We start from the raw sequence: 16,109 nt of genomic DNA, 5'->3' as shown, positions 1-16,109 counted from the left end.
TGTCAATCTGGACAAACAGAAAACACATCCCTCCCTGCCTTGTAGGCTTATCCAATATGTAGTCAGGCAGATTTATTTTAAAATCTGAAAAATCCTGAGCAGTCAGAATGACTGATTTATCTAATGTTAACCAGATAACCAAATAGCTACCCAGACTACCTGCATTGACTCATCACATACACTGCTGCCACTGTTTATCTGTCATTGTATTCCTAGTTACATATCTACCTCAATGACCTCATAGCCCTGCACATCCACTCAGTACTGGTACCTCTGTCTATAGCCATGGTATTGCCTGGTACCCCTGCACATCCACTCAGTACTGGTACCTCTGTATATAGCCATGTTATTGCCTGGTACCCCAACACATCGACTCAGTACTGGTACCTCTGTCTATAGCCATGGTATTGCCTGGTACCCCTGCACATTGACTCAGTACTGGTACCTCTGTCTATAGCCATGTTATTGCCTGGTACCCCAACACATCGACTCAGTACTGGTACCTCTGTCTATAGCCATGGTATTGCCTGGTACCCCTGCACATTGACTCAGTACTGGTACCTCTGTCTATAGCCATGTTATTGCCTGGTACCCCAACACATCGACTCAGTACTGGTACCTCTGTCTATAGCCATGGTATTGCCTGGTACCCCTGCACATTGACTCAGTACTGGTACCTCTGTATATAGCCATGTTATTGCCTGGTACCCGAACACATCGACTCAGTACTGGTACCTCTGTATATAGCCATGTTATTGCCTGGTACCCCAACACATCGACTCAGTACTGGTACCTCTGTATATAGCCATGTTATTGCCTGGTACCCCTGCACATTGACTCAGTACTGGTACCTCTGTCTATAGCCATGTTATTGCCTGGTACCCCTGCACATTGACTCAGTACTGGTACCTCTGTATATAGCCATGTTATTGCCTGGTACCCCTGAACTTTGACTCAGTACTGGTACCTCTGTATATAGCCATGTTATTGCCTGGTACCCCTGCACATTGACTCAGTACTGGTACCTCTGTATATAGCCATGTTATTGCCTGGTACCCCAACACATCGACTCAGTACTGGTACCTCTGTATATAGCCATGTTATTGCCTGGTACCCCAACACATCGACTCAGTACTGGTACCTCTGTATATAGCCATGTTATTGCCTGGTACCCCTGCACATTGACTCAGTACTGGTACTCCCTGTATATAGCCATGTTATTGCCTGGTACTCCTGCACATTGACTCAGTACTGGTACCTCTGTCTATAGCCATGTTATTGCCTGGTACCCCTGCACATTGACTCAGTACTGGTACCTCTGTATATAGCCATGGTATTGCCTGGTACCCCTGCACATTGACTCAGTACTGGTACCTCTGTATATAGCCATGTTATTGCCTGGTACCCCTGCACATTGACTCAGTACTGGTACCTCTGTATATAGCCATGTTATTGCCTGGTACCCCTGCACATTGACTCAGTACTGGTACCTCTGTCTATAGCCATGTTATTGCCTGGTACCCCTGCACATTGACTCAGTACTGGTACCTCTGTATATAGCCATGTTATTGCCTGGTACCCCTGCACATTGACTCAGTACTGGTACCTCTGTATATAGCCATGTTATTGCCTGGTACCCCTGCACATTGACTCAGTACTGGTACCTCTGTATATAGCCATGTTATTGCCTGGTACCCCTGCACATTGACTCAGTACTGGTACCTCTGTATATAGCCATGTTATTGCCTGGTACCCCTGCACATTGACTCAGTACTGGTACCTCTGTATATAGCCATGTTATTGCCTGGTACCCCTGCACATTGACTCAGTACTGGTACCTCTGTCTATAGCCATGTTATTGCCTGGTACCCCTGCACATTGACTCAGTACTGGTACCTCTGTATATAGCCATGTTATTGCCTGGTACCCCTGCACATTGACTCAGTACTGGTACCTCTGTATATAGCCATGTTATTGCCTGGTACCCCTGCACATTGACTCAGTACTGGTACCTCTGTATATAGCCATGTTATTGCCTGGTACCCCTGCACATTGACTCAGTACTGGTACCTCTGTATATAGCCATGTTATTGCCTGGTACCCCTGCACATTGACTCAGTACTGGTACCTCTGTATATAGCCATGTTATTGCCTGGTACCCCTGCACATTGACTCAGTACTGGTACCTCTGTATATAGCCATGTTATTGCCTGGTACCCCTGCACATTGACTCAGTACTGGTACCTCTGTCTATAGCCATGTTATTGCCTGGTACCCCTGCACATTGACTCAGTACTGGTACCTCTGTATATAGCCATGTTATTGCCTGGTACCCCTGCACATTGACTCAGTACCACTATTTAGTCAATGTGCAGGGGTACGAGGTAATAGTCAGGAATCACATAGATGGGTTAGTCAGGAATCACATAGATGGGTTAGTCAGGAATCACGTAGATGGGTTAGTCAGGAATCACGTAGATGGGTTAGTCAGGAATCACATAGATGGGTTAGTCAGGAATCACGTAGATGGGTTAGTCAGGAATCACATAGATGGGTTAGTCAGGAATCACATAGATGGGTTAGTCAGGAATCACATAGATGGCTTAGTCAAGAATCACATAGATGGGTTAGTCAGGAATCACATAGATGGGTTAGTCAGGAATCACATAGATGGGTTAGTCAGGAATCACATAGATGGGTTAGTCAGGAATCACATAGATGGGTTAGTCAGGAATCACATAGATGGGTTAGTCAGGAATCACATAGATGGGTTAGTCAGGAATCACATAGATGGCTTAGTCAAGAATCACATAGATGGGTTAGTCAGGAATCACGTAGATGGGTTAGTCAGGAATCACATAGATGGGTTAGTCAGGAATCACATAGATGGGTTAGTCAGGAATCACATAGATGGGTTAGTCAGGAATCACATAGATGGGTTAGTCAGGAATCACATAGATGGGATAGAAATGGAGGAGCTGGCTCTCTGCTCTTCATTCACCCTCAATATATATATATATATACATATATATATATATACGCATGCACGCACGCACACACACACACAGAGCTCTGCATTAACCCTCCAAAATATGATATGAAACGATGAGGGCTAATTAAACTCAGACAGTGTCCAGACAGAACAGACACATCCAACACTTGATTCATGTTATATTTAGTACCTTCAGATAAGACTTATTTTAGATTGCTTTTTCATTTACATAGAATGAATCCTTTTCATTTAATTTCCAGATGCAGGAGGCTTATCACTAAAAACTTCAATTAGTCTTATTAATCATTGGGACAGACATCCTGTTTGGGTCCTGGTCAGAAGACACTCTGTTTGGGGCCTGGTCAGAAGACACTCTGTGTGGGTCCTGGTCAGAAGACACTCTGTTTGGGTCCTGGTCAGAAGACACTCTGTTTGGGTCCTGGTCAGAAGACACTCTGTGTGGGTCCTGGTCAGAAGACACTCTGTTTGGGTCCTGGTCAGAAGACACTCTGTGTGGGTCCTGGTCAGAAGACACTCTGTTTGGGTCCTGGTCAGAAGACACTCTGTTTGGGTCCTGGTCAGAAGACACTCTGTTTGGGTCCTGGTCAGAAGACACTCTGTTTGGGTCCTGGTCAGAAGACACTCTGTTTGGGTCCTGGTCAGAAGACACTCTGTTTGGGTCCTGGTCAGAAGACACTCTGTTTGGGTCCTGGTCAGAAGACACTCTGTTTGGGGCCTGGTCAGAAGACACTCTGTTTGGGTCCTGGTCAGAAGACACTCTGTTTGGGTCCTGGTCAGAAGACACTCTGTTTGGGTCCTGGTCAGAAGACACTCTGTTTGGGTCCTGGTCAGAAGACACTCTGTTTGGGTCCTGGTCAGAAGACACTCTGTTTGGGGCCTGGTCAGAAGACACTCTGTTTGGGTCCTGGTCAGAAGACACTCTGTTTGGGGCCTGGTCAGAAGACACTCTGTTTTGGTCCTGGTCAGAAGACACTCTGTTTGGGTCCTGGTCAGAAGACACTCTGTTTGGGTCCTGGTCAGAAGACACTCTGTTTGGGTCCTGGTCAGAAGACACTCTGATTGGGTCCTGGTCAGAAGACACTCTGTTTGGGTCCTGGTCAGAAGACACTCTGTTTGGGTCCTGGTCAGAAGACACTCTGTTTGGGTCCTGGTCAGAAGACACTCTGTTTGGGTCCTGGTCAGAAGACACTCTGTTTGGGGCCTGGTCAGAAGACACTCTGTTTGGGTCCTGGTCAGAAGACACTCTGTTTGGGTCCTGGTTAGAAGACACTCTGTTTGGGTCCTGGTCAGAAGACACTCTGTTTGGGGCCTGGTCAGAAGACACTCTGTTTGGGTCCTGGTCAGAAGACACTCTGATTGGGTCCTGGTCAGAAGACACTCTGTTTGGGTCCTGTTAGGGACCACTACATAGGGGACAGGGTTAGGAACCACTACATAGGGGACAGGGTTAGGAACCACTACATAGGGGACAGGGTTAGCAACCACTACATAGGGGACAGGGTTAGGAACCACTACATAGGGGACAGGGTTAGGGACCACTACATAGGGGACAGGGTTAGGGACCACTACATAGGGGACAGGGTTAGGGACCACTACATAGGGGACAAGGTTAGGGACCACTACATAGGGGACAGGGTTAGGAACCACTACATAGGGGACAGGGTTAGGAACCACTACATAGGGGACAGGGTTAGGGACCACTACATAGGGGACAGGGTTAGGGACCACTACATAGGGGACAGGGTTAGGGACCACTACATAGGGGACAGGGAACACTACATAGGGGACAGGGTTAGGGACCACTACATAGGGGACAGGGAACACTACATAGGGGACAGGGTTAGGGACCACTACATAGGGGACAGGGTTAGGGACCACTACATAGGGGACAGGGTTAAGGACCACTACATAGGGGACAGGGTTAGGAACCACTACATAGGGGACAGGGAACACTACATAGGGGACAGGGTTAGGGACCACTACATAGGGGACAGGGTTAGGAACCACTACATAGGGGACAGGGTTAGGGACCACTACATAGGGGACAGGGTTAGGGACCACTACATAGGGGACAGGGTTAGGGACCACTCCATAGGGGACAGGGTTAGGGACCACTACATAGGGGACAGGGTTAGGGACCACTACATAGGGGACAGGGTTAGGAACCACTACATAGGGGACAGGGTTAGGGACCACTACATAGGGGACAGGGTTAGGAACCACTACATAGGGGACAGGGACCACTACATAGGGGACAGGGTTAGGGACCACTACATAGGGGACAGGGTTAGGAACCACTACATAGGGGACAGGGTTAGGAACCACTACATAGGGGACAAGGTTAGGGACCACTACATAGGGGACAGGGTTAGGGACCACTACATAGGGGACAGGGTTAGGGACCACTACATAGGGGACAGGGTTAGGAACCACTACATAGGGGACAAGGTTAGGGTCCACTACATAGGGAACAGGGTTAGGGACCACTACATAGGGGACAGGGTTAGGAACCACTACATAGGGGACAGGGTTAGGGACCACTACATAGGGGACAGGGTTAGGGACCACTACATAGGGGACAGGGTTAGGGACCACTACATAGGGGACAGGGTTAGGGACCACTACATAGGGGACAGGGTTAGGGACCACTACATAGGGGACAGGGTTAGGGACCACTACATAGGGGACAGGGTTAGGGGACAGGGTTAGGGACCACTACATAGGGGACAGGGTTAGGGACCACTACATAGGGGACAGGGTTAGGGACCACTACATAGGGGACAGGGTTAGGGACCACTACATAGGGGACAGGGTTAGGGACCACTACATAGGGGACAGGGTTAGGGACCACTACATAGGGGACAGGGTTAGGGACCACTACATAGGGGACAGGGTTAGGGACCACTACATAGGGGACAGGGTTAGGGACCACTACATAGGGGACAGGGTTAGGACCACTACATAGGGGACAGGGTTAGGACCACTAGGGGACAGGGTTAGGGACCACTACATAGGGGACAGGGTTAGGGACCACTACATAGGGGACAGGGTTAGGGACCACTACATAGGGGACAGGGTTAGGGACCACTACATAGGGGACAGGGTTAGGGACCACTACATAGGGGACAGGGTTAGGGACCACTACATAGGGGACAGGGTTAGGGACCACTACATAGGGGACAGGGTTAGGGACCACTACATAGGGGACAGGGGGACACTACATAGGGTTAGGGACCACTACATAGGGGACAGGGTTAGGGACCACTACATAGGGGACAGGGTTAGGGACCACTACATAGGGGACAGGGTTAGGGACCACTACATAGGGGACAGGGTTAGGGACCACTACATAGGGGACAGGGTTAGGGACCACTACATAGGGGACAGGGTTAGGGACCACTACATAGGGGACAGGGTTAGGGACCACTACATAGGGGACAGGGAACACTACATAGGGGACAGGGTTAGGGACCACTACATAGGGGACAGGGTTAGGGACCACTACATAGGGGACAGGGTTAGGGACCACTACATAGGGGACAGGGTTAGGGACCACTACATAGGGGACAGGGTTAGGACCACTACATAGGGGACATTAGGGGACAGGGTTAGGGACCACTACATAGGGGACAGGGTTAGGGACCACTACATAGGGGACAGGGTTAGGGACCACTACATAGGGGACAGGGTTAGGGACCACTACATAGGGGACAGGGTTAGGGACCACTACATAGGGGACAGGGTTAGGGACCACTACATAGGGGACAGGGTTAGGGACCACTACATAGGGGACAGGGAAACACTACATAGGGGACAGGGTTAGGGACCACTACATAGGGGACAGGGTTAGGGACCACTACATAGGGGACAGGGTTAGGGACCACTACATAGGGGACAGGGTTAGGGACCACTACATAGGGACAGGGTTAGGGACCACTACATAGGGGACAGGGTTAGGGACCACTACATAGGGGACAGGGTTAGGGACCACTACATAGGGGACAGGGTTAGGGACCACTACATAGGGACAGGGTTAGGGACCACTACATAGGGGACAGGGTTAGGGACCACTACATAGGGGACAGGGTTAGGGACCACTACATAGGGGACAGGGTTAGGGACCACTACATAGGGGACAGGGTTAGGACCACTACATAGGGGACAGGGTTAGGGGACAGGACCACTACATAGGGGACAGGGTTAGGGACCACTACATAGGGGACAGGGTTAGGGACCACTACATAGGGGACAGGGTTAGGGACCACTACATAGGGACAGGGTTAGGGACCACTACATAGGGGACAGGGTTAGGGACCACTACATAGGGGACAGGGTTAGGAACCACTACATAGGGGACAGGGTTAGGGACCACTACATAGGGGACAGGGTTAGGAACCACTACATAGGGGACAGGGTTAGGGACCACTACATAGGGGACAGGGTTAGGGACCACTACATAGGGGACAGGGTTAGGGACCACTACATAGGGGACAGGGTTAGGGACCACTACATAGGGGACAGGGTTAGGGACCACTACATAGGGGACAGGGTTAGGGACCACTACATAGGGGACAGGGTTAGGGACCACTACATAGGGGACAGGGTTAGGGACCACTACATAGGGGACAGGGTTAGGGACCACTACATAGGGGACAGGGTTAGGAACCACTACATAGGGGACAGGGTTAGGGACCACTACATAGGGGACAGGGTTAGGGACCACTACATAGGGGACAGGGTTAGGGACCACTACATAGGGGACAGGGTTAGGGACCACTACATAGGGGACAGGGTTAGGGACCACTACATAGGGGACAGGGTTAGGGACCACTACATAGGGGACAGGGACCACTTAGGGACCACTACATAGGGGACAGGGTTACCACTACATAGGGGTTAGGGACCACTACATAGGGGACAGGGTTAGGGACCACTACACAGGGTTAGGGACCACTACATAGGGGACAGGGTTAGGGACCACTACATAGGGGACAGGGTTAGGGACCACTACATAGGGGACAGGGTTAGGGACCAGGGTTAGGGACCACTACATAGGGGACAGGGTTAGGGACCACTACATAGGGGACAGGGTTAGGGACCACTACATAGGGGACAGGGTTAGGGACCACTACATAGGGGACAGGGTTAGGGACCACTACATAGGGGACAGGGTTAGGGACCACTACATAGGGGACAGGGTTAGGGACCACTACATAGGGGACAGGGTTAGGGACCACTACATAGGGGACAGGGTTAGGGACCACTACATAGGGGACAGGGTTAGGGACCACTACATAGGGGACAGGGTTAGGTTAGGGGACAGGGACCACTACATAGGGGACAGGGTTAGGGACCACTACATAGGGGACAGGGTTAGGGACCACTACATAGGGACAGGACAGGGTTAGGGACCACTACATAGGGGACAGGGTTAGGGACCACTAGGGACCACTACATAGGGGACAGGGTTAGGGACCACTACATAGGGGACAGGGTTAGGGACCACTACATAGGGGACAGGGTTAGGAACCACTACATAGGGGGTTACCAGGGTTAGGGACCACTACATAGGGGACAGGGTTAGGGACCACTACATAGGGGACAGGGTTAGGGACCACTACATAGGGGACAGGGTTACCACTACATAGGGGACAGGGTTAGGGACCACTACATAGGGGACAGGGTTAGGGACCACTACATAGGGGACAGGGTTAGGGACCACTACATAGGGACAGGGTTAGGGACCACTACATAGGGGACAGGGTTAGGGACCACTACATAGGGACAGGGGACCACTACAGGGGACAGGGTTAGGGACCACTACTTAGGGACCACTACATAGGGGACAGGGTTAGGGACCACTACATAGGGGACAGGGTTAGGGACCACTACATAGGGGACAGGGTTAGGGACCACTACATAGGGGACAGGGGTTAGGGACCACTACATAGGGGACAGGGTTAGGGACCACTACATAGGGGACAGGGTTAGGGACCACTACATAGGGGACAGGGTTAGGGACCACTACATAGGGGACAGGGTTAGGGACCACTACATAGGGGACAGGGTTAGGGACCACTACATAGGGGACAGGGTTAGGGACCACTACATAGGGGGGACCACTACATAGGGTTAGGGACCACTACATAGGGGACAGGGTTAGGGACCACTACATAGGGGACAGGGTTAGGGACCACTACATAGGGGACAGGGTTAGGGACCACTACATAGGGGACCACTACATAGGGTTAGGGACCACTACATAGGGGACAGGGAACACTACATAGGGGACAGGGTTAGGGACCACTACATAGGGGACAGGGTTAGGGACCACTACATAGGGGACAGGGTTAGGGACCACTACATAGGGGACAGGGTTACCACTACATAGGTTAGGGACCACTACATAGGGGACAGGGTTAGGGACCACTACATAGGGGACAGGGTTAGGGACCACTACATAGGGGACAGGGTTAGGGACCACTACATAGGGGACAGGGTTAGGGGGTTACCACTACATAGGGGACCACTACATAGGGGAGGGTTAGGGACCACTACATAGGGGACCACTACATAGGGGACAGGGTTAGGGACCACTACATAGGGGACAGGGTTAGGGGACAGGGTTAGGGACCACTACATAGGGGACAGGGTTAGGGACCACTACATAGGGGACAGGGTTAGGGACCACTACATAGGGGACAGGGTTAGGAACCACTACATAGGGGACAGGGTTAGGGACCACTACATAGGGGACAGGGTTAGGGACCACTACATAGGGGACAGGGTTAGGAACCACTACATAGGGGACAGGGTTAGGAACCACTACATAGGGGACAGGGTTAGGGACCACTACATAGGGGACAGGGTTAGGAACCACTACATAGGGGACACCACTACCACTACATAGGGGACAGGGTTAGGAACCACTACATAGGGGACAGGGTTAGGAACCACTACATAGGGGACAGGGTTAGGAACCACTACATAGGGGACAGGGTTAGGAACCACTACATAGGGGACAGGGTTAGGAACCACTACATAGGGGACAGGGTTAGGAACCACTACATAGGGGACAGGGTTACAGGGTTAGGAACCACTACATAGGGGACAGGGTTAGGAACCACTACATAGGGGACAGGGTTACCATAGGGGACAGGGTTAGGAACCACTACATAGGGGACAGGGTTAGGAACCACTACATAGGGGACAGGGTTAGGGACCACTACATAGGGGACAGGGTTAAGGACCACTACATAGGGGACAGGGTTAGGGACCACTACATAGGGAACAGGGTTAGGGACCACTACATAGGAGACAGGGTTAGGGACCACTACATAGGGGACAGGGTTAGGAACCACTACATAGGGGACAGGGTTAGGGACCACTACATAGGGGACAGGGTTAGGGACCACTACATAGGGGACAGGATTAGGAACCACTACATAGGGGACAGGGTTAGGAACCACTACATAGGGGACAGGGTTAGGGACCACTACATAGGGGACAGGGTTAGGGACCACTACATAGGGGACAGGGTTAGGGACCACTACATAGGAGACAGGGTTAGGAACCACTACATAGGGGACAGGGTTAGGAACCACTACATAGGGGACAGGGTTAGGGACCACTACATAGGGGACAGGGTTAGGGACCACTACATAGGGGACAAGGTTAGGAACCACTACATAGGGGACAGGGTTAGGAACCACTACATAGGGGACAGGGTTAGGAACCACTACATAGGGGACAGGGTTAGGAACCACTACATAGGGGACAGGGTTAGGGACCACTACATAGGGGACAGGGTTAGGAACCACTACATAGGGGACAGGGTTAGGGACCACTACATAGGGGACAGGGTTAGGGACCACTACATAGGGGACAGGGTTAGGAACCACTACATAGGGGACAGGGTTAGGAACCACTACATAGGGGACAGGGTTAGGAACCAGACTTAAAGTCAACATTTACTCAATCAAATATATTTTTAAAATGTATTTATAGTTATCATTTATTAATGAAGCTGTTTTTACATAATACATAAGTGCTATTCCTTGTTTTGTTTCCAGTAGATGAGGTGGGCATAACGACGGTGAACCGTTGTCTGGACGCGGCGAAGGCGTGTAACGTGGACGAGACGTGTCAGAAGCTCCGTACGGAATACGTCTCGGCCTGCATCCAGCCGTCGGCCCACTCAGGCCCCTGTAACAGAGCCAGGTGTAACAAGGCTCTCAGGAAGTTCTTCGACCGGGTCCCTCCTGACTACACCCACCAGCTGCTGTTCTGCCCCTGCACAGGTAGGAGAGGCGGGGGGTAGTGTGGGTGTGTATAGTGTGTGGGTGTGTATAGTGTGTGGGTGTCTAGTGTAGTGTGTGAGTGTGTAGTGTGTGTAGTGGGTGAGTGTGTAGTGTGTGTGTGTGTAGTGTGTGTGTGTAGTGTGTGGGTGTGTGTGTGTGGGTGTGTATAGTGTGTGGGTGTGTATAGTGTGTGGGTGTGTGTTTTTGAGTGTAGTGTGTGGGTGTGTGTGTTTGAGTGTAGTGGGTGGGTGTGTATAGTGTGTGGGTGTGTGAGTGTAAGTGTAGTGTGTGGGTGTGTGTGTTTGAGTGTAGTGGGTGGGTGTGTATAGTGTGTGGGTGTGTGAGTGTAAGTGTAGTGTGTGGGTGTGTGTGTTTGAGTGTAGTGGGTGGGTGTGTATAGTGTGTGGGTGTGTGAGTGTAAGTGTAGTGTGTGGGTGTGTGAGTGTAATTGTAGTGGGTGGGTGAGTGTGGAACTAACCCAGTCTAACCCTGTCCAGACATGGCGTGCGCTGAGAGACGGAGACAGACCATCATACCAGCCTGCTCCTACGAGGACCAAGACAAACCCAACTGTCTGGCTGCACTGCGCATCTGTAGGAACGACTACGTATGCAGGTAAGACTGGGTGGGTGGGTGGGTTGGCTGGGTGGGTGGGTTGGTTGGCTGGCTGGCTGGCTGGCTGGCTGGCTGGCTGGCTGGGTGGGTGGGTTGGCTGGGTGGGTGGGAGTATGGGTGGGTTGGCTGGGTTGGTTGGTTGGCTGGCTGGGTGGGTTGACTGGGTGGGTGGGTGGGTGTATGGGTGGGTTGGCTGGGTGGGTTGGTTGGCTGGCTGGCTGGCTGGCTGGCTGGGTGGGTTGGCTGGTGGGTGTATGGGTGGTTTGGCTGAGTTGGTTGGCTGGGTGGGTTGGTGGGTGGGTGGGTGGGTGTATGGGTGGGTTGGCTGGGTGGGTTGGCTGGGTGGGTGGGTTGGTGGGTGGGTGGGTGGGTGTATGGGTGGGTGGGTTGGCTGGGTTGGCTGGGTGGGTGTATGGGTGGGTTGGCTGGCTGGCTGGCTGGGTGGGTGGGTTGGCTGGGTGGGTTGGCTGGGTGGGTTTGTATGGGTGGGTTGGCTGGGTGGGTTTGTATGGGTGGGTTGGCTGGGTGGGTGGGTATATGGGTGGGCTGGCGGGTGTATGGGTGGGTGTATGGGTGGGTATATGGGTGGGTATATGCGTGGGTGGGTGGGTTGGCTGGTTGGATGTGCAGCTTTGTGTGTTTGAATGTATATTTGTGGGGGTGTGTTGAGACCATACGTTTCCACAGAGTCTAGAGGTATACTGCTGGATGGTTCCAGGTCAACATACTATACTGTTGGATGGTTCCAGGTCAACATACTATACTGCTGGATGGTTCCAGGTCAACATACTATACTGTTGGATGGTTCCAGGTCAACATACTATTCTGTTGGATGGTCCAGTTCAACATACTATACTGTTGGAGGGTCCAGTTCAACATACTACACTGTTGGATGGTTCCAGTTCAACATACTATACTGTTGGATGGTTCCAGTTCAACATACTATACTGTTGGATGGTTCCAGGTCAACATACTATACTGTTGGATGGTTCCAGGTCAACATACTATACTGTTGGATGGTTCCAGGTCAACATACTATACTGCTGGATGGTTCCAGGTCAACATACTATACTGTTGGATGGTTCCAGGTCAACATACTACACTGTTGGAGGGTTCCAGTTCAACATACTATACTGTTGGATGGTCCAGTTCAACATACTATACTGTTGGATGGTTCCAGTTCAACATACTATACTGTTGGAGGGTCCAGTTCAACATACTATACTGTTGGATGGTTCCAGGTCAACATACTATACTGTTGGATGGTTCCAGTTCAACATACTATACTGTTGGATGGTTCCAGTTCAACATACTATACTGTTGGATGGTTCCAGTTCAACATACTATACTGTTGGATGGTTCCAGTTCAACATACTATACTGTTGGATGGTTCCAGTTCAACATACTATACTGTTGGATGGTTCCAGTTCAACATACTATACTGTTGGATGGTTCCAGTTCAACATACTATACTGTTGGATGGTTCCAGGTCAACATACTATACTGTTGGATGGTTCCAGTTCAACATACTATACTGTTGGATGGTTCCAGTTCAACATACTATACTGTTGGATGGTTCCAGTTCAACATACCATACGTAGAATGTATGCACACATGACTGTAAGTCGCTTTGGATAAAAGGTTCAGCTAAATGGCATATATTATTATATTATTATTATTATTATACTGTTGGATGGTTCCAGTTCAACATACTATACTGTTGGATGGTTCCAGTTCAACATACTATACTGCTGGATGGTTCCAGGTCAACATACTATACTGCTGGATGGTTCCAGTTCAACATACTATACTGTTGGATGGTTCCAGTTCAACATACTATACTGTTGGAGGGTCCAGTTCAACATACTATACTGTTGGATGGTTCCAGTTCAACATACTATACTGTTGGATGGTTCCAGTTCAACATACTATACTGTTGGATGGTTCCAGTTCAACATACTATACTGTTGGAGGGTCCAGTTCAACATACTATACTGTTGGATGGTTCCAGGTCAACATACTATACTGTTGGATGGTTCCAGTTCAACATACTATACTGTTGGATGGTTCCAGGTCAACATACTATACTGTTGGATGGTCCAGTTCAACATACTATACTGTTGGATGGTTCCAGGTCAACATACTATACTGTTGGAGGGTCCAGTTCAACATACTATACTGTTGGATGGTTCCAGGTCAACATACTATACTGTTGGATGGTTCCAGTTCAACATACTATACTGTTGGAGGGTCCAGTTCAACATACTATACTGTTGGATGGTTCCAGGTCAACATACTAACTATACTGTTGGATGGTTCCAGTTCAACATACTATACTGCTGGATGGTTCCAGGTCAACATACTATACTGTTGGATGGTCCAGTTCAACATACTATACTGTTGGATGGTTCCAGGTCAACATACTATACTGTTGGAGGGTCCAGTTCAACATACTATACTGTTGGATGGTTCCAGTTCAACATACTATACTGTTGGATGGTTCCAGGTCAACATACTATACTGTTGGATGGTTCCAGGTCAACATACTATACTGTTGGATGGTTCCAGTTCAACATACTATTCTGTTGGATGGTTCCAGTTCAACATACTATACTGTTGGAGGGTCCAGTTCAACATACTATACTGTTGGATGGTTCCAGTTCAACATACTATACTGTTGGATGGTTCCAGTTCAACATACTATACTGTTGGAGGGTTCCAGTTCAACATACTATACTGTTGGAGGGTTCCAGTTCAACATACTATACTGTTGGATGGTTCCAGTTCAACATACTATACTGTTGGAGGGTTCCAGTTCAACATACTATACTGTTGGAGGGTCCAGTTCAACATACTATACTGTTGGAGGGTCCAGTTCAACATACTACATACTTGTCAAAGTCCAGTCCTAATCTCCAATTAAGATGTTTTGGGAGGACATGGACCAGTTCATGTTTGAAAACCCACAAATGTCACTGAGTTAAAGCAGTTCGTCGTGGAAGATTGGCCCAAAATTCCTCCACGGTGAAGTTCGAGACTGATCAATAACTTCAGGAAGTGCTCAGGTTTCTCTGATCGAATATTAGTTTTTGGTTAAAGATTTGATAACATTCAGTACCAAAAATATGCAATATGAGAAAGGGGGCAAATACTTTTTCACAGGACTGTATCTGGGGAAGAGTATAAAAATATTTTTAGAGTGTTGAAAGTCTCCAAGAACACAGTGGTCTCCATCATTGGGATTAGCAAAAGATATAGAACTACCCAGTCTCTGTCTAGAACTGGCTGTCCAACCAAACAGCAACCAGGCAAGAAGGACATTGGTCAGGGAGGTGACCAAGAACCCAATGACCACTCTGGCAGAACCACAGAGTTCCTCGGCTGAGATGGGAGAACCTGCCAGAATGACATCAGTCTCTATAGCACTTCACCAATCTGGGTTTTATGGGAGAGTGGCCAGATAGAAGCCACTCCTGAGAAAAAGGCACATGACAGCAGTTTGCAAAAAAGACACATGAAAGACTTTGAAAGCATTTGGCAAAAGATTATGTGGTCTGATCAGACCAACATTTAACTATTTGTCCTAAATGCAAAGCATTGTTGTCATGGAAATTCTAACCAGAAAGGAAGAGAGATTGGAAAGTTGATTCTTCAAACAACAACTTTTTATTATAAGATTTGCAAATCTGGAGTGGTTAATTAACAATCACTCAAAAGGTGCAGAGTTAAGAGAGTTGGGTCTCTTAACGAACAAGAGTTGGGTCTCTTAACGAACAAGAGTTGGGTCTCTCAACGAACAAGAGTTGGGTCTCTTAACGAACAAGAGTTGGGTCTCTCAACGAACAAGAGTTGGGTCTCTCAACGAACAAGAGTTGGGTCTCTCAACGAACAAGAGTTGGGTCTCTCAACGAACAAGAGTTGGGTCTCTCAACGAACAAGAGTTGGGTCTCTCAACGAACAAGAGTTGGGTCTCTTAACGAACAAGAGTTGGGTCTCCGCTTTTATATCCTTTGTCTACGTGGCAGTTTAACAGACGTGTGAGAGCCTGGTGGGAACATAGCGTACAAACAAGTCATAACGCCAGTTTCGTTACTATCTAGCTGATGCTGCTCCAGCTAGCCTATGTTATCTTCATATCACCTCACAGCTGTGCCCTTGAAAGATACGAATAGGATGGACCA

General features: G+C 49.5%; 1 protein-coding gene across 1 annotated transcript in view; it reads left to right on the top strand.

Moving 5' to 3' along the window:
• Positions 1 to 16,109, top strand: part of LOC127925621 (GDNF family receptor alpha-4-like) — a gene marked incomplete at its 3' end in the record, with an annotated part of 112,472 nt that overhangs the window by 74,415 nt on the left and 21,948 nt on the right. Inside the window, exons 5-6 of the mRNA XM_052510644.1 lie at positions 11,086 to 11,313; positions 11,811 to 11,928. Of these exons, the coding sequence (XP_052366604.1) occupies positions 11,086 to 11,313; positions 11,811 to 11,928 (346 nt within the window). The remainder of the gene's footprint in view (positions 1 to 11,085; positions 11,314 to 11,810; positions 11,929 to 16,109) is intronic.

Source organism: Oncorhynchus keta, unplaced genomic scaffold, assembly GCF_023373465.1.
Source record: "Oncorhynchus keta strain PuntledgeMale-10-30-2019 unplaced genomic scaffold, Oket_V2 Un_contig_5928_pilon_pilon, whole genome shotgun sequence".
Lineage (NCBI taxonomy): Eukaryota > Metazoa > Chordata > Actinopteri > Salmoniformes > Salmonidae > Oncorhynchus > Oncorhynchus keta.
The sequence above is the reverse complement of the archived record's forward strand: the minus strand, read 5'-3'. Positions and strand labels throughout refer to the sequence as shown.